A 24,034-nucleotide genomic window follows, 5' to 3' on the forward strand; every position below is an offset into this window, starting at 1 on the left:
CATTGGGGAGTTATACCTGATATAAATGATGAATTGATGGGTGCTGATGAGTTGATGGGTGCAGCACACCAACATGGCACAAGTATACATATGTAACAAACCTGCACATTATGCACATGTACCCTAGAACTTAAAGTATAATAAAAAAAAAAAGAGTGAAAAAAAAAAAAAAGATCAAAGGGAGACCCCCTAGGGAATAGCAACATTTAAGGAACAGGCCGAAGAGACGGAGGAGTGGCCACATAGGCAGAATAAAATCCAAGAAGGAATCTTCCATATTAATCAAAAGAGAGGGTTTCAAAGAGGGTTCCTCAATTGGCAAGTACTGAAGGGATATCTGAAACATAAAGACTTTAGACTCTCCAATACTGTAGCAACTTTAAGGTCACTGCTATCATCTACAAAAGTAATTTCGGTGGCGAAAGCCAAAATGTAATGGCTTAGAAGGGTATGTGAGGTGTGGATATGGAAATAGTGGTTATAGACTATTGCGTCTCAAAATGTAATCACCTGAAAAATCTTATTTTAAAATGCAGATTTTGATTCATTAGCTCTAGAGTGGAGCCTGAGATTCTGCATTTCTAACAAGTTATCAGGTGATGCTGATGCTGCTTATACACAAACCATCCTTTAAGTAGCACTGGTATAAACCACTCTCCCACAAAGAAGGAAGACATAGGGTTTCCATCAGGGGGTGCGGGTGGGTTGTCGGACCAAAGGAAATACTCTTTTGTCTTTTGTTTGGCTGGTTTTGGTTGTTTCTTCTTAAAAGAAACATGGTTGTAGACGGAGACTGAAGACATAGGAGGAGTAAAAAATGGGATCACTTCTCACAGAAGATGGAAGAGACTGGAACATTGAGTACAGGGAGGGAATTAGGCATGGGTAGGAGGGACACATAAATCTGAAGAGAAGGAGGTAAGAAAGAATTGAAATACAGGAAAGTTCTGTCTGTAGACAGTGTATGGAATTTTGCTTTTTAGCCATAGTTTCCGTTCAAGAAATTGTTTTCCATGCATTTTTATTTCTTAACTTGAATAGCTGGATGGTGGAGTATACTTGTCAAAATAAGAGTGAGGCCACTTTGTTTTTCAGGGTTCATTTCCATTTTCTGCACTCATCAAGTAAAAGTTTAAGTGGCAAGGTGTAGAGATGAAATTCAATGTGTGCTAAGGGAGAAAAAAATGCTTTTTATTCTACATGATTTTTAAAATATTTGTATTCCAACAAATGCATCAAATTTGATGTGCAAATTTACAGTGATGAATGAGTTTTATTGTGTGCATTGCATGCTAGTGACATGGTAATAAATCTATGGCGCTAGAATTATAATGGTCCCCTTTAGTTTCACTTTAATGAACTCTTGCTGAACACTTTTGGGTTGTTAGTACTTTATTTGCTGCATTTGGCACTTAATTAGTTAATGACTGAGATACTGGACCAATGGATCATCCAATGATATGTTAGGCCTGTATCACATCTAGATAGTTTCTTTTCTGTGACTTGTAAGTGGCCTAAGATGATAAACTGAAATATTTTTGCATAGAGATACATCAAACTTTTCTCCTAACTTCAGACTTTCATCTTAACCAATAGTTTCCAACACCACCAAAAGAGAAGCCATTTTTTTTAAAAGAGGTTCATTTTAATGTTATCAAATAATATTGCATTTTGAGGTTCACCTATTTAATTAATAAAACAACTTACATGTTTCATTATGACTGGATGTTGATATTTTTTCATAATCTATTATCCTCCAACCAGTGGCAAAAACCCAACCCTCCTTTCACCCAACTCATCTTTCAGTATGGGAAGCAATACATACTTTCCTATGTTTTATTACCAAAACAGGAGAATGAGCTTTCTTTAGAAGGTTAACTCATTTTCTTTATTAGAATATTCAGCATACTTTTAAGGAGGTAATCTGGTCTTTGACAGTCTGTTGATTAGAAAATTAAGAGACCTGCCTGAATTCCATTTCCAACTCCTCTTCATACACGTTGTGACTTTGAGCAAAACGTTTTGCCATTTCCACTCCTGTAAGTTCTGTTTGGTATCTTTAAACTTCCATATCCCACAGATGGTATTTTTTTCTTCATCGGAAAGTGGTGTTAGTGATTCAGAAAACTGTTTAAATAATATGCTGCTTTGTGTTTTCTATGAGATAACTTTTTTTTTTTTTTTTTTTTTTGAGACAGAATCTCACTCTGTTGCCCAGGCTGGAGTGCAGTGGCGTGATCTCGGCTCACTGCAACCTCTGCTGCCCGGGTTCAAGCAGTTCTCCTGCCTCAGCCTCCTGAGTAGCTGGGATTACAGGTGCCTGCCACTGCACCTGGCTAATTTTTGTATTTTTAGTAGAGGCAAGGTTTTACCATCTTGGCCAGACTGATCTTGAACTCCTGACCTCATGATCCATTCACCTCAGCCTCCCAAAGTGCTGGGATTACAGGTGTAAGCCACCACGCCCAGCCGAGAGAACATTTTATCTAACATTCTATTTTAAAAATTTTCAAATACACAGAAAGCTAAAAGAGTTGTACAGTGAGTGCTCATGAACCCACTCTCTAGATTTTGTTGTATCACTTCATTCCTTTCTCTACCCGCCAACTCCTATTATTTTCCGATGCCCTTCAAACTAAGTTGGTGACATCGGTTGCCTTTACCCCTAAGTTCTTCAACGTGCATGTCATTAACCAGAGCTCAATATTTGTTCACATTTCTTTTGTTTGTTTGTTTGTGGCAAAATTTGTATAGACTAGAATGTGTAAATCTCATGTGTATTATGAAATGAGTTTCGATGAATGGGTATGCCTATGTGACACATGCCTCTCTTAAGATACAAAAACAGTATCCTTGGCCCAGACAGGAGGGAACATTGTTTAGGTTGGCTTGAGTTTCCTTTAACTGACATGTAGCATGACTGAATATATGACCATAAGATTGCCAAGTTGAAATATACCAAAGGGGCCGGGCGCGGTGGCTCAAGCCTGTAATCCCAGCACTTTGGGAGGCCGAGACGGGTGGATCACGAGGTCAGGAGATCGAGACCATCCTGGCTAACACGGTGAAACCCCGTCTCTACTAAAAATACAAAAAAAAAAACTAGCCGGGCGAGGTGGCGGGCGCCTGTAGTCCCAGCTACTCCGGAGGCTGAGGCAGGAGAATGGCATAAACCCGGGAGGCAGAGCTTGCAGTGAGCTGAGATCCGGCCACTGCACTCCAGTCCGGGCGACAGAGCGAGACTCCGCCTCAAAAAAAAAAAAAAAAAAAGAAAAGAAATATACCAAAGGTCCATCCAGGGGAACAATATGGCTGTTGATATGTTATTTGTTCATCTAGGCAGTGGGCTGGGTGAGTTCTTCACAAAAGCCTTGTAAGGTGAGCTTTCAACTCTGACAGAGGCATCAAGAAGCATATTTCACAAACTGTTAGAGCTTGCGGCATCCCCAGGGATCATCCAATGTATCCTCCTTTGCTTTATGACTCAGGATTTAAGAAGCCCCGGAAAAGTCCAACAGTGTTACAAAAGTACATGATTGCCTATTTATGCCCCCATAATTGAGAGCTGTCTAGGGGTCAGATATTTTTCTCTGTGCCTTGTGTACGTTATTTCCTTTCATCTTTCTAGATTGTTAATCTTCTTGTTATTACTATCCCCATATAATAGAGGAGTAAACTGTGCAAAAATAGCATTAAACTATTGATCTTTTCCATGTTGCTAACTAACCTTAAATGTTAGGCTAATATTATAAAATTTTAAAATTTAGTCATTTGTTCTGGGTCTGTCTTCCATGAACTTAACCAAAATACTTGGCTGTTTCTGCATTCTAGCTTTTCGGGATTTAGAGAAAAAGCAACTTGGTCATCATAGTGGCGAGGATTTATTCGTGTGCCAATAACTCCCCTCTCTTTTTAGCTTTTTGATCTGTTACATCTCAGATACTTTATTCTCTATTTGTAAAACAACCACATTCCTCCTCTTCTATATGTAAGTGAAGCAAACGCCCATTCATACTAGCTACATGGTTAGTATATATGTTTTTTCCTCTTCGTGGGTTTGAGTTGAAACTTCTTTTGCAAAGCTTAACTATAGATAGGTCTTCCACAGAACCCTGTTTAAATGCCTTGTGGAAGTAGAAGGGACATATCTTAGTATTCCTTATAATTTTTGTTATTATTTGGACTTTCCTCATTTCCTTATATGTCTTTGTATGTCGAACACTGAATTATGCTTACATTACTCTAGGTATAGTTGTATCCTAACTTTGTACAAGGTTACAATAATGGTGGTTTCCTTGTTTTCAGCTTCATTCTTGATCATGCTTAACAGTTTTTGATGGTTTTAGCCTCAGAGAACAGTCTATTGCTATTTCTACCTTTTTCCTGATCCCAACAAATAGTTTAGAAATCTTTGTCTTAACTGCAATTGGGATCATTTTTCCTTTAGAGTTGCCCACAGTTAAACATATCTGTGACTCTTCACTCACTCAAATGACCTCAAAAGATTTACCTGCAATTTAAGCCTTTCAGCTTGGCGTTTTCTACCTGGAACTCTGGCGTACTCTGTGGGGTCAATGAGATCCATAGTGTGCACTCCCTCGCAGATCATGAATGTTTGTTGATAACTATAATTCATTGTTCAGTCTTGTCTATACAGAGAAGCAATAGCACCTCGCTTTAGTAGGATCGTTTATGCTATTATTCATTATTGAATTTTATCATCACAGTAATTCTGTGGTTCTGCAGTTGTCATTATTTCAGTTTGAGAGTTGGGGAAACTGAGATCATGGCAAATCAACTTTTCCCATTTAAATCAGCTATTTCATCGCAAATCCAGGATTATAACACAAGACTAACTGCTAGTCAAAGTCGCTTTCTAAAACTCAGTTACACAACCTTCTAATTCTTGTGCTGTGCAGTCAGTACAGAAATTGCAACAGAACCATTCTGTGTTCTGCAGCAGTGTATATTCAAAAGGTAGTCATTTCCTGTGTATAAATAACATTCCTCCCTAAGAGAGATGTTGTGGGAATTTGTATCAGTCAAGAATGTATCTCGATAATTAAACATAGCTAGTTTAAAAAACTTGGAGTGAGAGATTGGTTACTATTCAATCAACTGAACTGTTCCTTTCTCTGCAATATTGTGGTTCTTGACATGATTGCTGAGTTTCCAATTTGACACTTCTGGAGGTTCTTAAATCAGGACACATGCTGGGTCTCAGTCTGTCATCCTGAGTGTTAGCATTGGTTATTTATTTCCCTTTATTACCCGACATCTATTTGCTGCACAAATCAGCTGAGAAGCTTTCCACAATGGACCTCTGTGAGAAAAAAAAAAAAAATGTGTACATTTGGGTAGCTCTTCAGTTACAAACATGCACAGATTATCTGGGTTTATGTGCATATATTTTATTATTTCACTTTTGTATGTCAGGTGAATTTGGTGTAAATGTAAATCTAACAATATGGGCTCTAGTGGCCAAATACATTGCCATAATATATTTTTGATCTATCAATCTCCTGGGTGAAGTGTCGCAAGTGTGGTAAAATTCTGTAGTATAAATTGATGTTCAATTATGGACAATTACCAGGTCTATATGATGTCAGACTACCACACTGATCCACTTTTAAGATAACAGCTCCACTTTGATGATCTTCAGATTTTACATTTGCTTTCATTCCTTGACAAAATGAAATACATTTAAAACTTCTAATACTGTCTTTTGTATATATTTCTGCAGGGTCTACTCTTGGAACTACTATAACAATCAATTGTACTGCTTTGTTTCTTTTATTAAATAGCAGAATAGCTGCTTGATTAGTCTGTATGCACTGATGTGTGTCTGTGAATCTAGTCCAGTTCACCGTCCAATAAGAATTTCTGAAATGTTCTTTGTCACATCAATGTACAGTCAAAATCGTATTGTGTTTGTAGCAGAATGATTGCATCTTTTATTATTCGCAGCAGCCAAAATGACACATATTTCACAGGTGACACCTTTTTTAAAAAAGATGAATTGTCCAAAGTTGTATGTAGAATATATTTCACAAGTCAAATTCCCTCTTTAATAAATGGTGCTGGGAGAACTGGCTAGCCATATGCAGAACAGTGAATTTCTATAAATTGAATGCAACTGTGTAAACACAAGGGTGACTACTATCCTTACTTCAAACGTTTTCTATTACTTTTTCCTGTTTTTGGGTGTTATATAAAGGAATTGAACAGTCAAATCTACTTGTCTGTGGCTATATTTTTCCCCTCAACAATATGTTTGTGAGATTCATCCATATTATTGTATGTAGTTGTAGATTGTTCATTTTTCTTTCTGAATAATATTCTATTGATACCACAATGTATTTACACATGTTGATATAGATGAGACTTTGGGTAGTTTCCAACATGAGGAAATTGCTGTCAATAATTCTGCAATCCATAGCCATGCTACCAACAGTCTAGTACCTGGTTTTTGGTGAATGTATTAATAACTACGCATTTCTGTTGGATATACAGCTGGGAGTGGAATTACAACTCAAATAATATTCATTTTAAAAAGTTTATTTCATTTTTAATTGACAAATAACTATATTATGGGGTACAATGTGATGTTTCAATCCATATATATACATTGTGGAATAATCAAATCAGTCTAATTAGCGTATCTGTCACCTCAAATACTTATCATTTTTGTGGTGAGAATATTTAAAATCCTCCTTTTTAGGTATTTTGAAATATTCAATATGACAATATTAGCTATAGTTCCTGTGCTGTGCAAAAGAACACCAGAACTTATTCCTCCTGTGTAACTGGAACTTTGTTCCCATTGACAAACATCTCTCATTTTTCCATCCACCCACCACTGCAGCTTTTGATCACCTCCATAGTACTCTCTATTTCTATGAGTTCAACTTTTTAAGATTCCACATACAAATGAGATTATATGATATGTGTCTCTCTGTGCCAAGTTTATTTCACTTAACCTAATGTCCTCCAGGCTCATCCTTATTATTCCAAATGACAGAATTTCCTGGGTTTTAAAAACAATTTTTTTATTTTTAATTTTTTGAGGTACATAGTAGGTGTATATATTTATGGGGTACATGAGGTGTTTTGATATAGGCATGTAATGTGAAACAAGCACATCATGAAGAACGAGGTATCCATCCCCTCAAACATTTATCCTTTGTGCTGCAAACGATGTAATTGTACTTTTAGTTATTTTTTTAATGTACAATTAAATTATTATTGACTATAGTCCCCCTGCTGCACTATCAAATACTAGGTCTTATTCATTCTTTCTAACTATTTTTTGTACTCACTAACAATCCCCATCTATCCCCTACCCCCACACCACCCTTTGTAACCTCTGGTAACCATCCTTTCGTTCTCTGTCTCCATGAGTTCAATTGTTTTAATTTTTAGATCCCACAAATAAGTGAGAACATGCAATGATTTTCGTTCTGTGACTGGCTTATTTCATTTAATATAATGACCTCCAGTTCCATCCAAGATGTTGCACATGACAGGATATAATTCTTTTTTATTGCTAAATAGTAGTGCATTGTTTATATGAGCCACGTTTTCTTTATTCATTTGCATGTTGATGGACAGTTAGCTTGCTTCCAAATCTTGCCTGTTGTGAACAGTGCTACAACAATATGAGAGTGCAGATAGCTCTTCATTATACTCCCTTCTTTTCTTTTGAGTATGTACCCAGAAGTGGGATTTCTGGAACATATGGTCATTCTACTTTTATTATTTTGAGGAACATTCATACTGTCTTCATGGAGGCCGTTACTAATTTACAATACTACCAATAGTAGATAAAGTTTCCTTATTCTCCATAGCCCCACCAACACTTGTTATCTTTCATCTTTTTGATAATAGTCAATCCAAAAGGTGTGAGGTGATATCTCATTGTGATTTTAATTTGCATTTTTTGATGATTAGAGATGTTGAGTATTATATATATCTATATATATATGCTGTCTGTCTTCTTTTGAGAAATGTCTATTCATATTTTTGCCCATTTTTTATTAGAGTTATTTGTTTTCTTGTTATTGAGTAGCTTGAGTTCATTGTATATTTTGGATATTAGCACCTTATCTAATGTATGATTTGCAAATATCTTCTCCCAATCTGAGGGTTGTCTCTTTATTCTATTAATTGTTCCCTTTGCTGTGCAAAGCTTTTTAGTTTGATGTAATCTTATTTGTCAATTTTTGTTTTGATTGACTGTGTTTTGGGGGTCATATGCAAGGAACCACTGTCTAGACCAATGTCATGGAGCTTTTCTCTTCTGTTTTTGTAGTTTTTAGTTTCAGGTCTTACATTTAAGACTTTAAACCATTTTGAGTTGATTCGTGTATAAGGGGTGAGATAAGGGTCCAGTTTCATTCTTCTGTATGTGAACATTCAGTTTTCCCAAAACCGTTTTTTGAAGAGACTGTCCTTTCCCTATTGTGTGTTCTTGTTACCTTTGTCAAAATCAATCTATCAAAAGTGTGTAGGTTTATTTTAGTCCTCTCTGCCTTATTCCATTGGTCTGTTTTTATGTACTCGCCATGCTGTTTTGATTATTATAGCTTTGTAATACATTTTGAAATCCAATAGTGAGATACTTCCAGTTTTATTCTTTTTAGTAAAGATAGCTTCGGCTATCCAGGGTCTTTTGTGGTTCCATGCAAATTTTAGGATTTAAAAAAAAAAAAAAATCTATAAAGAATGATATACAGATTTTGTTAGGTATTGTGTTGAATCTTTAGATTGCTTTATGTAGTATGGACATTTAACAATATTCTTCCAATTTATGATCATAAAAATATTTCCATTTATTTATGTCATCTTCAGTTTTCATCAGTGTTTTATAGTTTCAACATGGAGATCTTTCATCAGTGTTTTATAGTTTCAACATATAGATCTTTCACTTTCTTGGTTAAATTCACTCCAAATATTTTTTCATGCTGTTATAAGTGGGATTGTTTCCTTAATTTCTATTTTAGACAATTTGTTGTTATTGTACAAACAATAACAATTGTTATTGCTACTGATTTTTGTAAGTTGATTTTGTATCCTGCAACTTGATTAAACTTGTGTATGAATTCTAACTGTTTTCAGTGGAGTCCTTAGGATTTTCTGTGTAAGATTATGTCATCAGCAAGAAGGGGCAATTTTACTTCATCCTTTTCAGTTTGGTTGCCTTTTATTTCTTTCTCCTGCCTAATTGCTCTGGCTAGGACTCCCAGTACTAAGTTAAACAAGGGTGGTGAAAGTGGGCATCTTTGTCTTGCTCCTGATCTTAGAGAAAAAGCCTTCTACATTTTACTGTTGTGCATGATGTTAGCTGTGGGCTTGTGATTTATGGCTTTTATTCTTTTGAAGAACATTTCTTCTATACCTAATTTGCTAAGAGTTTTTCTCATGAAAGGATGTTGAATTTTGTCAAATGCTCTTTCTGCGTTTATTAAAATGATCATATGGTTTTTGTACTTCATTCTGTTATATGTTGAATCACATTTATTAATTTGCATATATTGAAACAACCTTCCATCCCAGGGATAAATTCCTCTTGGTCATGGTGAATAACCCTTCTAATAAAATATTAAATATGCTTCACTGGTATTTCATTGAGAATTTTTGCATCTAAGTTCATTTGTGATATTGACCTATAGTTTTCTTTCTTTGTAGTGTCTTTGTCTGGCTTTGGCATCAGGGTATTGCTGGCCTTGTAAATAAATCTGGAAGAATCCCTTCCTCTTTAGTTTTCCAAAACAGTTTGAGGAAGATTTGTATTAGGTCTTCTTTAAATGTTTGTAGAATTCTCCTATGAAGCCATCTGGTCTCGCACTTTCCTTTGATGTGAGAACTTTTAAATACTGATGCAATCTCCTTAACTGTTTCCTTAGCTGTTATTGGTCTTTTCAGATTTCCAATTTTCGTTATTCAGTTTTGGTAGATTACATATTTCTAAGAATTCATCCATTTCTGTTAGGATGTCCAATTTGTTGGTATATAATTGTTCATTGTAGTCTCTTACGATCCTTTGTATTTCTGTGTTATCAGTCATAGTGTCTTCTCTTTGATTTCTGATTTGATTTATTTGAGCCTGCTCTCTTCATTCTTAGTCTAGCTGAGGATTTGTCAATTTTGTTTAGCTTTTCAAAAAACCAACTCTTAGTTTTAATGATTTTTTAATATTGTTTCTCTAGTCTCTATTTCATTTATTTCTGCTCTGATCTTTGTTATTTTCTTCTTTCTGCTAACTTTGGGCTTAATTCATTCTTCTTTTTCTAGTTCCCTGAGGTATAATGTTAGTTATTTCATTTGAGATATTTCTTCTTTTTTGATGTAGGAATTTATTGATATAAACTTCCCTCTCAGCACTGCTTTTGCTACACCCAGAAGTTTTTCTATGTTGCGTTTTCATTTCTGTTTGTGTCAAGATTTTTTAAAAATTTCCTCTTTAATTTCTTCTTTTTACCCAATAGTTGTTTGGGAGCATATTGTTTAGTTTCCACATATTTCTTAATTTTATATGATTTCTCATGTTACTGAGTTCTAATGTTATATTGTGATCAGAAAAGATACATGATACAATTTTGGTTTTCTGAAATTTGTTGAGACTTGTTTGTGGCCTAACATATGATCTATCCTGTACTTGAGAAGAATCTGTATTTTCCTGCTGTACTTGAGAAGAATCTGTATTTTCCTGCTGTTCAGGGCAGAATGTTCTGTATATGTCTTTTAGGTCCATTTTGTCTAAAATGTCATTCAAGTCCAGTGTTTCCTTATGAAATTTTCTGTCTATTGCTTAAAGTGGAATATTGAAATTGCCTACTATTATTATGTTATAGGCTATGTTTCCCTTCAGATCCCTTAATGTTTGCTTTATATATTTAGGTGCTCTGATTTGGGATGCATAGATACTTATACTTGTTATGTCCTCTTGATGAAATAACCTTTATCAATATATAATGACCTTCTTTGTCTCTTTTAACAGATTTGACCTAAAGATTATTTTGCCTAAAATAAGTGTAACTACGCCTGCTCTCTTTTTGTTCTCATGTACATGGAATATCTTTTTTCATCCCTTTACTTTCAGTCTATGCATGTCCTTTAAGGTGAAATGAGCCACTTGTAGGCAGCACATATTTGGGTCTTGTTTTTTGTTGTTGTCATTAATCCACTCAACCACTCTATGCCTTTGGGGCAAGGCAAAGTCCCCTTTACTTTTCTGTCTACTTTTCTCAAACAGAAGGGGTCTTTCACCATAGCCACCACAGCTGGGAATTTGCTGGCTGACCTATGAAGCCAGCACATCGTAGAGTCCAAGTCCCACAATGTACTCCCTGGGTATTGCAACTGGTTATTCAAGGTTCAAGGCCTCTTTCGTTAGTGGCTGATGAATCCTGATAGAACTGGGTCCTTCCCTTCAAGGTAGCAGATTCCCTTTTGGCCCAGGGTGTGTCTAGAAATGTTATTCACTAACTGGGGCCTGGAATGGGGGCCTCATGACTCTGCCCATGCCCTATCCTACTGTGGCTGAGCTGATATCCAAGATGTAAGACAAAGTCTTCTTTACTCTTTGCTCTCTTCTCCTTAAGGAGAAGTAAGGAGTCACTTTTGTTGCTGCAAGCTTCACTGCTGGGAGTAAGGGAGGTATGGTGCAACCACTCCCTTATCCATGCCAGCTGGTGTCTCCCTAGGTCATGTGGGAGACCCTAATCCACTGGCTTCAATATATAGAGGGACGTTTCTAAATTATTTATCTACAATTTGATTAAGAAGATAGTCGCAGGCAATATGATATGCCAACAGATTCTCTCTAACCTATAGTTATTTTAAGAAAGTCAGGGAAAGAGAGGTCATCGATTAGTTTTGGTTTACAGAATTCTTTGACCCTCCCATATCTTTTAATTTATGGATTTTATATAAGGCACAGATATTCTACAAGTAAACATGACATTAAAGATGTTTTATACAAACAAGTGTGGTTGATACAAAGGCATTAAATAAGAAACAAAGGAAATTCAGAGGACATTTGTTTGCCTGGAATAGAGATCATCAGCAGAAGAGTGAGAGGAAAATAAGGAAGGAAATGTGAAAGTCTTGAGTCCATTTTCAAATTATGAAAACTTGAAATGCGACAAACAAATAGTGGTTACTTAAGAGAAAGACTGAAGATGCTGGGCAAAGGTTAACTTTACAAATGGCATTTCATATCATTATAAAGAGAAAGTGGGGATAATGGAAATAATCTTCACGTACAACTCATTTGACAGACACTTATTGAAGGTATTCCAAATGCCGAACACTAGTTTGTGCATTAAGGATGTTTTTAATTTTTACCTTTTACTTCATTTTTATTTTCTAGCTTCTTCCACTTTGCCAGAGAAGGATTTTTTTTAATGGATAAAATACTAACTTAGGCTAGCTTCTTTCAGAAACAGACCTTTAAACAATGATTAATGGTGAAAGTGGTTTGTTTGTAATGTGATCTCGGGAAGTACCAGTAGGAGAGTGGGACAGTGAGATAAGAAATGAAAGAAGCCAATAATTAAGCCAGTTATGGAACAAGTTATTGCTTTGGGCCACTGGGGTTTGATCCTGATGAAGGATCTCTGGGAGATAGTAAACAAACAAACAAACAAACAACAGGCCTCAAAGTTGTCAGCCACAAGTGGGTAAGGGCAAGGAACCAGGGTTAACTATTCCAACTCTTATCCATCATTGGCTAAATGCTGCCTGGTACATGAACTTTCCAGCACTTCTGGCCAATGCACCTAGCAAACTGAGGAAAATCTCTCAGGTTTGCAGTAGGGCAAATGCTTGTACTAGGACACTGCTGGCATATACTTGAATGATGAGTGCCAACGGCAGATAGATGGGCCCCGACAGCATCTTCTACAGATTCTGTCCTTGCCTTTGAGGCAAGGACACTGTCTAGAGTCAGAGACAAAAATGTAAAATGTAAAAATGTAAATCATAAATCCCAGCACTTTGGGAGGCCGAGACGGGCGGATCACGAGGTCAGGAGATCGAGACCATCCTGGCTAACCCGGTGAAACCCCGTGTCTACTAAAAAATACAAAAAACTAGCTGGGCGTGGTGGTGGGCGCCTGTAGTCTCAGCTACTCGGGAGGCTGAGGCAGGAGAATGGCGTGAACCCGGGAGGCGGAGCTTGCAGTGAGCTGAGATCCGGCCACTGCACTCCAGCCTGGGTGACAGAGCAAGACTCTGTCTCAAAAAAAAAAAAAAAAAAAAAAGTAAATCATAGTAGTACACGATACAAGTTTTAAAATCTTAACAAAGTGTTATTGGAGTACTATGGTGAGAGAAAATGACTGCATATGAAAGCAGGGGAAGTCTTTATATGTGATGATGACATTTGAGTGCATGTTCCGTTATCAAAGATCTACTTAAAAGGGAAAAAGAATAGAATATATCTTAAACCGTAGATGTAACCAGGCAAGGCCAGTCTATATGTGAATGTCCTGGGATAATTTTGTCCCCAGATATCTCTCTTTTTGAGTGTCAATTTCATTTATGTATTTATAATATAAAGAAATTGAATAGAAAGAGGTAAGCATATGGTGGCAAAAATCCCTTCCTACCCATAAGGTAGGAAATACAACATATAGAGAATAAATAAAACACAAAGAGCAAAAACCAGAATAATGTTGTCTAAATGCCATGATGTTTTTGGCAAGTTTTGGCTCTATGGGCTTTGGACATTTTTTATGTAGGACCTCCTCCAAGGTGATATAAACATTAAGTGTATTTATCTAGATACCCTAGTTAAAGCTACTTTAAGCAGGATCAAAGTCCTCTTTTAAACTTTTATATTTGAAAGCTATCCCCATGTATAATTCCAGTGATTCTTGTACAATTCCTAGAAGACCTTTGTTTACATCAAAAGAGTTTGTCTCTCTCTATAAGTTCGAACTCGTACATTGTAGTAATGGAAAATCCATTTCAAAGTAGATTAGACTTACTCAGAAGAAATGTATTGATCAGTGTCATTAAACAGTTGAAAGGTAGGCAAGGCTTGTTTCAGGAATTAAATAGTGTGACCAGGTTATAGTTTTCCTTTTCCATTGCTTGGTTCTGCTCCCCAGTATTTGTTCTGTTTAATTCCTCTTAATTGTTCTAAGATGGATATCAGGATGCTGAAGAACTACATGCTGTCTCATCCATCTTAAACAAGGAGCAATGAGTTTTCTCTTTTAGAATCACAAACAACAGCAACAACAACCATCCTAGAGTTGTTTCATTGGTTCTGATTGACCTTACTTGGAACCATAAGTCCATTTTTCAATTAACCACTAAAACCAGGGAGATGAGTTAAAACTAAGTACACACCATCCACAGAGCAACGAGAGGTCTATTGTGGGGAAACTGCACAAATGGAAAAATAACAGGGGAAACACAGGAGAAGGAGGTAGTTAATGTTCAATACACTCACCTTCTCAGGGACTTTCCTTCCATCTAGCATCATCTTTGTCTTTTGACCATTTTCCCTCATCAATACCTATATTCATACACAAGTTTTCCATATTTGGGAAAAAAACCTCTCTTGACACCAAACTCCCCTCTGACTTCCTACTTATAATGATCTATGGTTGGATAGTCTACAATTTACTGTCTTTACCTTTTCATAGATATTTGTTAATCTCCTACAATAAGATTTCTACCACTGCACTGAGATCATTTTGTGTATGGTCTTCAGGGAATTCCATATGACCAAAGCCAACGGATACTTTTGGCATGGGCTTTGGGGGTCTAACTTCTTGAATCCAAGTGTTGGCTCCAACGGTCACTATCTATATGACCTTAGACCAGTTATTTAACACTGTCTTTATTTCCTCATCTGTTAAATGAGGATAATTGCAACAATACAACATGAAATCAAAAATATAGTCCCCAGAATAATTAAAACTGAGTAAGTGGCACGCATTATAGACTACTATTTTTTTTTAATCAGGTTTATTTCTGTTTGGGTGTTTGCTATGTATTGCAAAACTAGTCGACATATTATATTGCAACTTCCGTTAACATGTCAACCTCTGTTTAACCGTAAGTCTCTCTCTAATCTTTGAACGCCATTGTTTTGTGTCTCCCAAAATCTTTCTTTTCCATGTTCTATAATAGTATACTTTCTTGATATTCCTCTTCCTTCTCTAGTCTTTCATTCATCTTATTTACTCTTTGTGTTTTATTTATTCTCTATATGTTGTATTTACCAGGAGTCCATTCCCAGCCCCGTGTTGGGCTCAGTCTATGTGCCATATAAATGAGAATGCACTTGCATTTGAGGCTTTGCTTTTTATTTCTCTGTCGACTAGTTTTGCAATACACAACAAACACCCACACAGAAATAAACCTGATTTAAAAAAAAAAACAAAAAACAAACAAAAAAAACAGTAGTCTATAATGTATGCCACTTACTCAGTTTTACTCAGTTTTAATTATTCTGGGGACAATGTTTTTGATTTCATGTCACAATTACTAGTTTTGTGGGGTCTATCTAATCCTGATGCTTATTTACAAACTGTCTCAAGTATTTCTTTTTATTTATTTATTTTTGAGATGGAGTCTTGCTCTGTCACCCAGACTGGAGTGCAGCAGCATGATCTCAGCTCACTGCAACCTCCGCCACCCAGGTTCAAGTGATTTTCCTGCCTCAGCCTCCTGAGTAGCTGGGATTATAGGCATGTGCTAAATTTCGTATTTTTAGTAGAGACGGGGTTTCACCATGTTGGTCAAGCTGGTCTCGAACTCCTGACCTTGTGATTCACCCTCTTTGGCCTGGGATTACAGGCGTGAGCCACCGCACCTGGCCATCTCAAGTATTTCTTTAACTTATAACTTCACATAACTTTGTGGAGGCAACAGCGTTAATTAAAAAGGACTTTACTTACACAACAAAATAAGAAGCATAGTTTTATAGTTCTGTGCCATATACATTTTGTTTGTCCATCTGTACCCATTCTTTGACCTTCTCTCCCTTGCTCTTTATTCTGGGAGGCTGACCTGTGTCATCATTGGGCTCCCATGCCCTTTGGATTCCAATTGGTTTAGGCACCCAAGAGCCCTAGAAGGAAATTGAAGACAGGGGGTAAAGTGAAGTCAAGATATTTATTCTCCTAATTCCTTCCCTTTGAGGTTGCCACAGGCTGACTGTGTCCCTTGACAAAATGTTATTGCTCTTCTCAAAGTGCTTTCTCATTACGATTCTCTGCTTCTGGCCACTTTTCCCTCCCCTCATCCCTTGGGCCTAGATGTAGTAACAGCTCTACTGCTGCAAGGTTCTTGTATTATCTGTGATGGTTTCTTATATCCTGATTATCTTGTGACTTGTTCCTTTGTAGATAAACCTCCCAGATTACCTAGGCAAAATCACAGAAGAACATGTATGTCCAGCTAAAATATTCCAGAAGACAGTGTGGAAACATTGAAGGGTTTTTTTTTATGAGGGAGTGCAGTGATCAGATTTATGTTAGTTTTAATCTTTCTATAGGGTAGAATTTACATTCTAAAACAGAGATATAGGTCTGGGAGGATGATCTAGAGCCTCTTATGGATGTGAGGGCAAAAAAATGATAGAGGTTTGCAGTGCCAATAGAAAGAGGAAAGAAGTTATATATGAGAGAAATTTGTAACTATATGAGGTGTTGGGTGACACTTAGGAAAGAATCTAGAATGTCTGTCAGGTTTCATGCTTAAGGGATAAATTAGATGGCGGTTTTATTACTTGTTTTCTGTATTATTTTTATTTCATAAATCCAGCTTAGAGAAATTGTATAGAAAAGATAATGCAATCATGTTTATTTTAATATTCGTACAGAACATGTTTCAGAGTAGAATCTATACAGCACCTCCCTCTTACACTTGCAGTGATACCAATGATAGCTTCAATATAAGCCAGTCTTACAAAATGTACCCAGCGTGAATTCTTAGGTATTGTTAAAAAAAGTTGGCTGGGCGCTGTGGCTCACACCTGTAATCCCAGCACTTTGGGAGGCTGAGGTGGGTGGATCACCTGAGGTCAGGAGTTCAAAACCAGCCCAGCCAACATGGTGAAATCCTGTCTCTATTAAAAATAAAAAAAAAAAAAAAAAAATAGCTGGGCATGATGGCACGCGCCTGTAGTTCCTGCTACTCGGGAGGCTGAGACAGGAGGATAGCTTGAACCCGGGAGGCAGAGGTTGCAGTGAGCCAAGATTACACCATTGCACTCCAGCCTGGGTTACAAGAGCAAAACTCCATCTCAAAAAAAAAAAAAAAAAAAAGAAGTTTCTAATACACTTATCTTCCCTTGGGTTCACTCAGAAGAAGACCTTTGGAAAAGGTTTTAAGAACAAGTGATTTATTTGGGAAGTAAATAAATCAGTAGAAGAGTGGAAAATTGAGACAGGTAAGGTAAGGCAGCCAGTGAAGAGTGGTGCATTATCAAGCCAGCTGCTGTTGTGGGCCACTGGAGCTTTATCCCTTGGGAAACTCTGAAACCCTTGTAAAATACATGCCTCAGAGTTATTTCCCCTAGCATCAAGGGAGCTAGTGTATCGATATCCCGATTCCTACGATTAGTCATTATTTACAGGCTGCCTCTGGGGGCTGGAGGGGAGGCATCAGTTGCCTGGTATGTCTAGCCTGCCACATGGATGGCAAAGCAAACTCTTGTGGCAACAGAAAGCCTTCAGGCAATGAAATGCCAATGCTGGCTCTGGGAAATCAGGCTGATGGGTGCTGAAGTGGCAAGGATAAGGGGATATGGATATTCTGCTGTAGTACTTTCCTAAAAGATGATTCATATTTGGTTCTAGGGATCAAGAATTGAGTTAAAATTTTATATTTATGTTGATTTCTATGTCACCTTCAGGAAAATAATTTAACAGAAACTAATATTTGCCGTCAAAAATGTAAGGAATCATGTTTTTCATCATCCTAGCAATAACACAATGCATAATTTTTTAAATAAGCAACATAAATGTGAAATAATGTTTGGAAGGTACATTTAAAATGTCTTCTCCAGACTAGCATTTACTACTATATATTTATTTTTCCTTTTATTCCAGTTGAAAGAATTCAGAATCAGTGGGATGAAGTACAAGAACACCTTCAGAACCGGAGGCAACAGTTGAATGAAATGTTAAAGGATTCAACACAATGGCTGGAGGCTAAGGAGGAAGCTGAACAGGTCTTAGGACAGGCCAGAGCCAAGCTTGAGTCATGGAAGGAGGGTCCCTATACAGTAGATGCAATCCAAAAGAAAATCACAGAAACCAAGGTTAGTATCAAAGATACCTTTTTAAAATAAAATACTGGTTACACTTGATAAAAATTATACCATGGATTGTAATTTAATGATGTTTAATGTAAATTTATTAACAGAAAATCACATTAAAGCTGAAATGAACAGTAGACTTTTTATATTTATTGTCTTAGAGACAGAGTCTCACTGTCACCCAGGCTAAAGTGCAGTGGCATAATCATAGCTCACTGAGCCTTGAACTCTGGGGCTCAAGCAATCCTCTTGCCTCAGCCTCCCTAGTAGCTGGGACGACAGGCGTGTACCTCCATGCCTGGCTAATTTTTTAGAAATTTTTATTTTCTGTAGCGATGGGTTCTTGAACTCTTGACCTCAAGCAGTTCTCCTGCCTTGACCTCCAAAGCACTAGGATTACAGGCATGAGCTACCATGCCTCGCCAGTAAACTTTTGAGTCAAGGTAGAGAATAGAGGAAAATTGACAGCTAATGTCAATCTTAAAGTTAATTTTGTTTAGTAATCTGGATATAGTGGACTGGTTTTCTGTCGCACCATCTTTTAAGATCATTTCCAAATTGGTATACGTTCTTATGTAGTTGCATGAAGTCAACCATTCGGGCTTAATTCCTTCCTAGAAAAAGTCTACTCTGTCATATCTTATTTGGAGGCCCTGGATCAAGAAATGGGGGTGGGTGGGTATGAGGATTGGGCAGAAATAAAGAGTACTCTCACTTTCTTCCCCCATTCTCTTACCTCCTGCTCAGCTCATTCTTCCCTTCTTTCTCTTTTCTCTGAAATTTCCTCAAATATCTGTCTGCTTAGTAGTCTATAATTCCTCAGGATAAAAGAAAAAGAAAAGGAAAAGGAAGAAAATTGCTTAATAACTATGTTTTATCAAGCAGCATGTATAGTGCTTTGCATGCGTTTAATTCCTTCAAACTTAGTATTTCCTGGTCAGTTTGAAAAGCCCTTAAATGTTAAACAATGGTTAAGCTTTAGGGTATTTTGAGCAGGGAAGTAATATGTTAGGAGGTTGATCAGATTGGGCACTTGATTAAAACCCTCTGTAGATATTTTATCTGACAGAAAAGGCCTTTTGCTAAACCAGTATCTGATTCTTAAATTGGTTATGTCATCTAAGAAGGAAACCATATTGTTTTCTTGGATGAAATGACCTCCATTTCCAAATTAGTCAGGTTAGACTATGCTAAACTATAGTAAGAAATAAACTCTGAAATCTCAATAGCATAGTACAATAAAGACTGCTTTCTTATTTATATCATAGTCCAGCAGAGGTTGACAAGCCATTCTTAGGAGCTGTCCCCCAACACGGTCACTTGGAAACCCAGACTGTTCCAATTTTGTGACACTGTCATTTTTAACACACTGCCAAAAGCCACTGCAGAAAAGGAAGAGAGAATGTGGTCAGTCAATCCGTGGAGTTTTATGACCAGGCCTGGAAATTACGTATATCACTTCCGCTACGTCCCATCACACAGAACTTGTTCTTGATTTAATTTCAGGAAGAGTTAATGGAATTAGTGAGCTTTTAGCAGATCTCTGTCATAGCTATTTTATCAAAGGGACCTGAGCTGCTACGAGGACAAGGTCTTAGTTTATATGATGAGAATGTTAGAAAGCCACATAGAATTTTACAGTCTTATCACTAGCTCTGTTGGAGTCAAAATCTAGGTGAATAAAAATTCTTTCAAGAGACACATGTTACCACTAATAGTTTTTTCAATGGATGAGCATAGATGAATTAGGAATTTCCAATGGTCATTTTCCTGATTCCTGGTCTGACTATGTAATATATAGAATCGTGGTTATTCTTGAAAGCTCTAGTCATATTGATGAGGTAGTCAGCATATTATTTATGCTACTTCTTTTTCTTCTCTATAAGTTTAGGATACTATGAATCTATTGGATCACAAACCAAAGTACTTAACTGGTAAGAAGGTATAAGCAGAAAATACGAAGTTTGGACTGGATCCTTGAGTTAGACGAGAAGAAGGAGAGATGAGAGGCATATAGTGATAGATTTGACTACAGCAAGAGGACTCTGGTAGTTGGCAAATGAGAAATAAATTTAATCTAAGAAAATTCTAAAGTGATGGTAAGAATGATTAGGGTTTAATTGCCCTTAGAAGAGCAAGTAGCTTTCAATAAGAGACAAAAATACCTGCAGAAGGAAATATGAAAGTAGAAAACAAAACAATTGCATTGTCAAAACATGTAAGATGTTTTAAACACCTAAAATAAAACCAGAATTGTATTAGAATTGCTATCCTTTGTCAAACTTTTGAAATTTAAAAAAACGCTTTGGAATGGTCTAAAACTACATCATCAAAATGGCTCAGCCACTATCTGTAGAGATTGACATTTTTTGTTTGTGTTCTGTGTTTAGGAATTTAATGATATATATCACTGCAGATTCGATGTAAGTTCACGATACAGATAAAGATGGCCAAAGCCGTAATTTTTTCGTTCATTTCTTGAATGATGTATGCTAAAATTAAAGTAATCCTAATGTTAATAACTTTTAGTGAATGTTTGCTGTGTGTCAAAAAGTATGCTAGTCACTTTACATATATTGGTTTATTTCATGCTTTCAAAAACTTTCTTTGAAAAGTACTCTGATTATTCTTAGTTTTCAGATAAGAAAACTGAAGGCTAGAGAAGTTCAGAATCTTCTTTTGAAAGTGATAGAGTTGTGATGTGAATGCATAGCAGTTACTCTTGTAGATCACATCACAGGCTTCCTCTTCCACTTGTCTACGTGGCTAAAACAAAGCAAGAAAACCTCATACGAATCCAAAAACTACTCATGTAATTATTAATTGACAAATAAGATTATATAACATTGCTGATAAACCAACAGGTAGAAAATGAAAGCAATGAAATAGTATACTGGGAAAAAAATTTTATATTATATTCTTCGATGAAAAAATAAAACAATAATTGCAAACTGCATTTCATTTTTACTGAAATGACAATGTTTAATTCTTCTAAAAGGTAGAGAGCAAATAAAATGGATATCTGGTCTTTACATCGAATGTGTCATCACTACTAAGTGATATTAGCTGGCTTATTACTTACAATTTTCTTTTAGGAAAAAAGTGTGAAAATAGACAGGAGGAGGCATTAAATGACTAAAGCAACACCCCCTTGCTCCATAAGTTCATTCTGAGTCTGTGTGCCTAAGATTAACCAGAGAGTCTGTGAGTCTCACAAGGCAATCACGAAGCTATGTCTACAGCCTTGGAGAGCTATGATTACAGCAGCCAGCCTCCTTTGCAGCACCTCAGTGATGACCACCCTAACTCTCACTAGTGAGCAACAATGATATGTTTCAAATCCAACCGCCAACACTGTTATACTCTTAAGATTTGAGCCAGTCACCATACCTGAACCTAAAAAGAAAATTACCAAAAATCTTGATACGTTAATGATTCATAATTGCTAATCTTTATTGATAATCTCTTCTAGTTCTTATCTACATATATTTTAATTGTCTACATAATGTAAATTAAATTTTAAATTCTGATTTGTAAACTTAATATTATTGCATAAATATTTATCAATGTTGTTAAACATCTTTTCATAATTATCATTTTAAATTCTTTGTATTATTTCATTAATTTCCATCTTTATTTCCTTGCTGCTCTGACATTTAGAAAAAACTCCTCCTCTTATTTAGAAAAAAAGAGTGGAGAGGCCGGGCGCAGTGGCTCATGCCTGTAATCCCTGCACTTTGGAAGGCTGAGCCGGGCAGATCACGAGGTCAGGAGTTTGAGACCGGCCTGACCAACGTGATGAAACCCTGTCTCTACTAAAAATACAAAAATTAGCCTGGCGTGGTGTTGCATGCCTGTAGTCCCAGCTACTCGGGAGGCTGAGGCAGGGGAATCGCTTGAACCCGGGAGGCTCGGAGGTTGCGGTGAGCCGAGAGCACGCCACTGCACTCCAGCCTAGGCGACAGAGCAAGACTCCATCTCAAAAATAGAGAGAGAGAGAGAGAGAGAGAGAGAGAGAGAGAGGAATAAATGGGGACAATAACAACCGATTCACAAAACAGAAATAATATCGGAGATGTCATGTGGAAGAAGTTTATCTTGAAAGCATGGGCAGAGTGGAAAGAAACAGCAACAAGAGAATCTTGATTTGGTGGAAAAACAGAATGCAGATGGCATAGAGTATCAATAATTAATTAGCAGGCCATTAAAGAGATGGCCATAACATATTGATAATTGTTTTCTTTCACCCTTAATTTTTCTAAAACAAAAACACGAAGTCAGAAAGTAGTTAATTTTGTTAGCCACATGGCTTCATGGTTTAATTTTATCTTCTCTATGGACCTGGTACAACAATAAAGTTCTTTTGAGATAGAAAGACAGATGTTAGGCAAAAGCATACAAGATTTTCATTCTAATCAAAATCTTTGCCAGTAGGCTATGACAGAATCCTATGAGAGATGATGCCATTTAGAACTTTCACAAGAGGCAAAAATAGTATGCCATTGGCACCTAAAACCGCCAACAGTGATCATCATAGGATTTAATTCATTTGGCAGATTCTTGGTTGAGTTCATAACCTGTTCCCTAGGCTTTTAAGATTGGTCCAAACTTGGCAATGGATTCTTTGGAAAAATTACTTCTCGATTATTTTAAACTTTCTTTTCCAGTGTCAAGAGAGATTTTCCCAGGCTCAGAGTTTTCATTTATATTTTCCCCTTTCCGTTTTTGAAAGAAAAATTCCCTTTTTGTCGGCTTTGTGATTGCTTTTGTGTCAAATTCAGCATAAAAGCTTTTCAAACGTGACAGCATTAGCTGTTTTGTGCTTGGCTGAGCTGAGAGTACATGAATTCAATAGAGAAGTGAAATCTTGTTTGAGCCTGGCTGATTTGGCTATATAATATTTAAAACTATCTGAAGCAAGAAATTCAATAATTTTCAAATTATTAAATAAACATTTCCAAGCCTGCAAAATCTCTGTGTTTTTGAAGGCATTCTTTAGGAAACTTGAAACACAGATGTTCTATAATCACATAATTAATTTTAAAAGTTGAACTTATTGTATATAGTAACTAAGGTAGCTGTTCGAGTATCTCAAATTATTTTACTAAAAAGGGAGACGTTTTTCAAATATGGAAGTAGTGCTTTACATTGTGAGTGATTTGTGGAAGGATTGATGGTATCAGATACCTCATCCACCATAAAAATATGTACAGTAGTGGAAATTGGATTTTTCTTGTATGTATTTTGTGTATTTTTTGGAGTTGTACAAAACTGAATCAGCAAATTGACCCACACTAGTAGTTTGAGGTTTGAGTTTCTGGTACAATAATGAAAAACATTATTAGAAATCTTCTTGCCAGGACCTACCATTTCTTCATGTATTTCCTTTATTCCCTTTTGTTCTCCACTAAAGTTTCTATGTGATTAAAGAGAAAAGATCAATAACCCAATAGTACTTTTCCTCCTAAAGTATGAATGAAACTATTAAACTTCTCAAAGCATACAGAGTGCTCTCTACATTGCTGATAGATCACAGGTAGTAATGGGCTAGCTTCCCCAGGTAACTATTATATTATATAAATATTTAATGCAGAGTCACCAAGCCTTGAATAACTTATGCTTTGATTGTACCACATTTTCTCTAGTTTTCTTTTCACAATTTAACTTATCCCGTACTTGAAAATGTAATGTGGTAACTCTGTAAATCTGCTCCTCAAAAAATTTTCAAAATCATCTTTTCTTTCTTTA

General features: G+C 36.5%; 1 protein-coding gene across 1 annotated transcript in view; it reads left to right on the forward strand.

Moving 5' to 3' along the window:
• DMD (dystrophin) overlaps positions 1 to 24,034 on the forward strand; it is a 2,292,995-nt gene that overhangs the window by 1,708,823 nt on the left and 560,138 nt on the right. The window contains 1 exon segment of the mRNA XM_026451980.1: positions 18,078 to 18,289. Within this exon segment, the coding sequence (XP_026307765.1) occupies positions 18,078 to 18,289 (212 nt within the window).

The sequence above is a fragment of the Piliocolobus tephrosceles genome, chromosome 12 (genome assembly GCF_002776525.5).
Source record: "Piliocolobus tephrosceles isolate RC106 chromosome 12, ASM277652v3, whole genome shotgun sequence".
Taxonomy (NCBI): Eukaryota; Metazoa; Chordata; class Mammalia; order Primates; family Cercopithecidae; genus Piliocolobus; species Piliocolobus tephrosceles.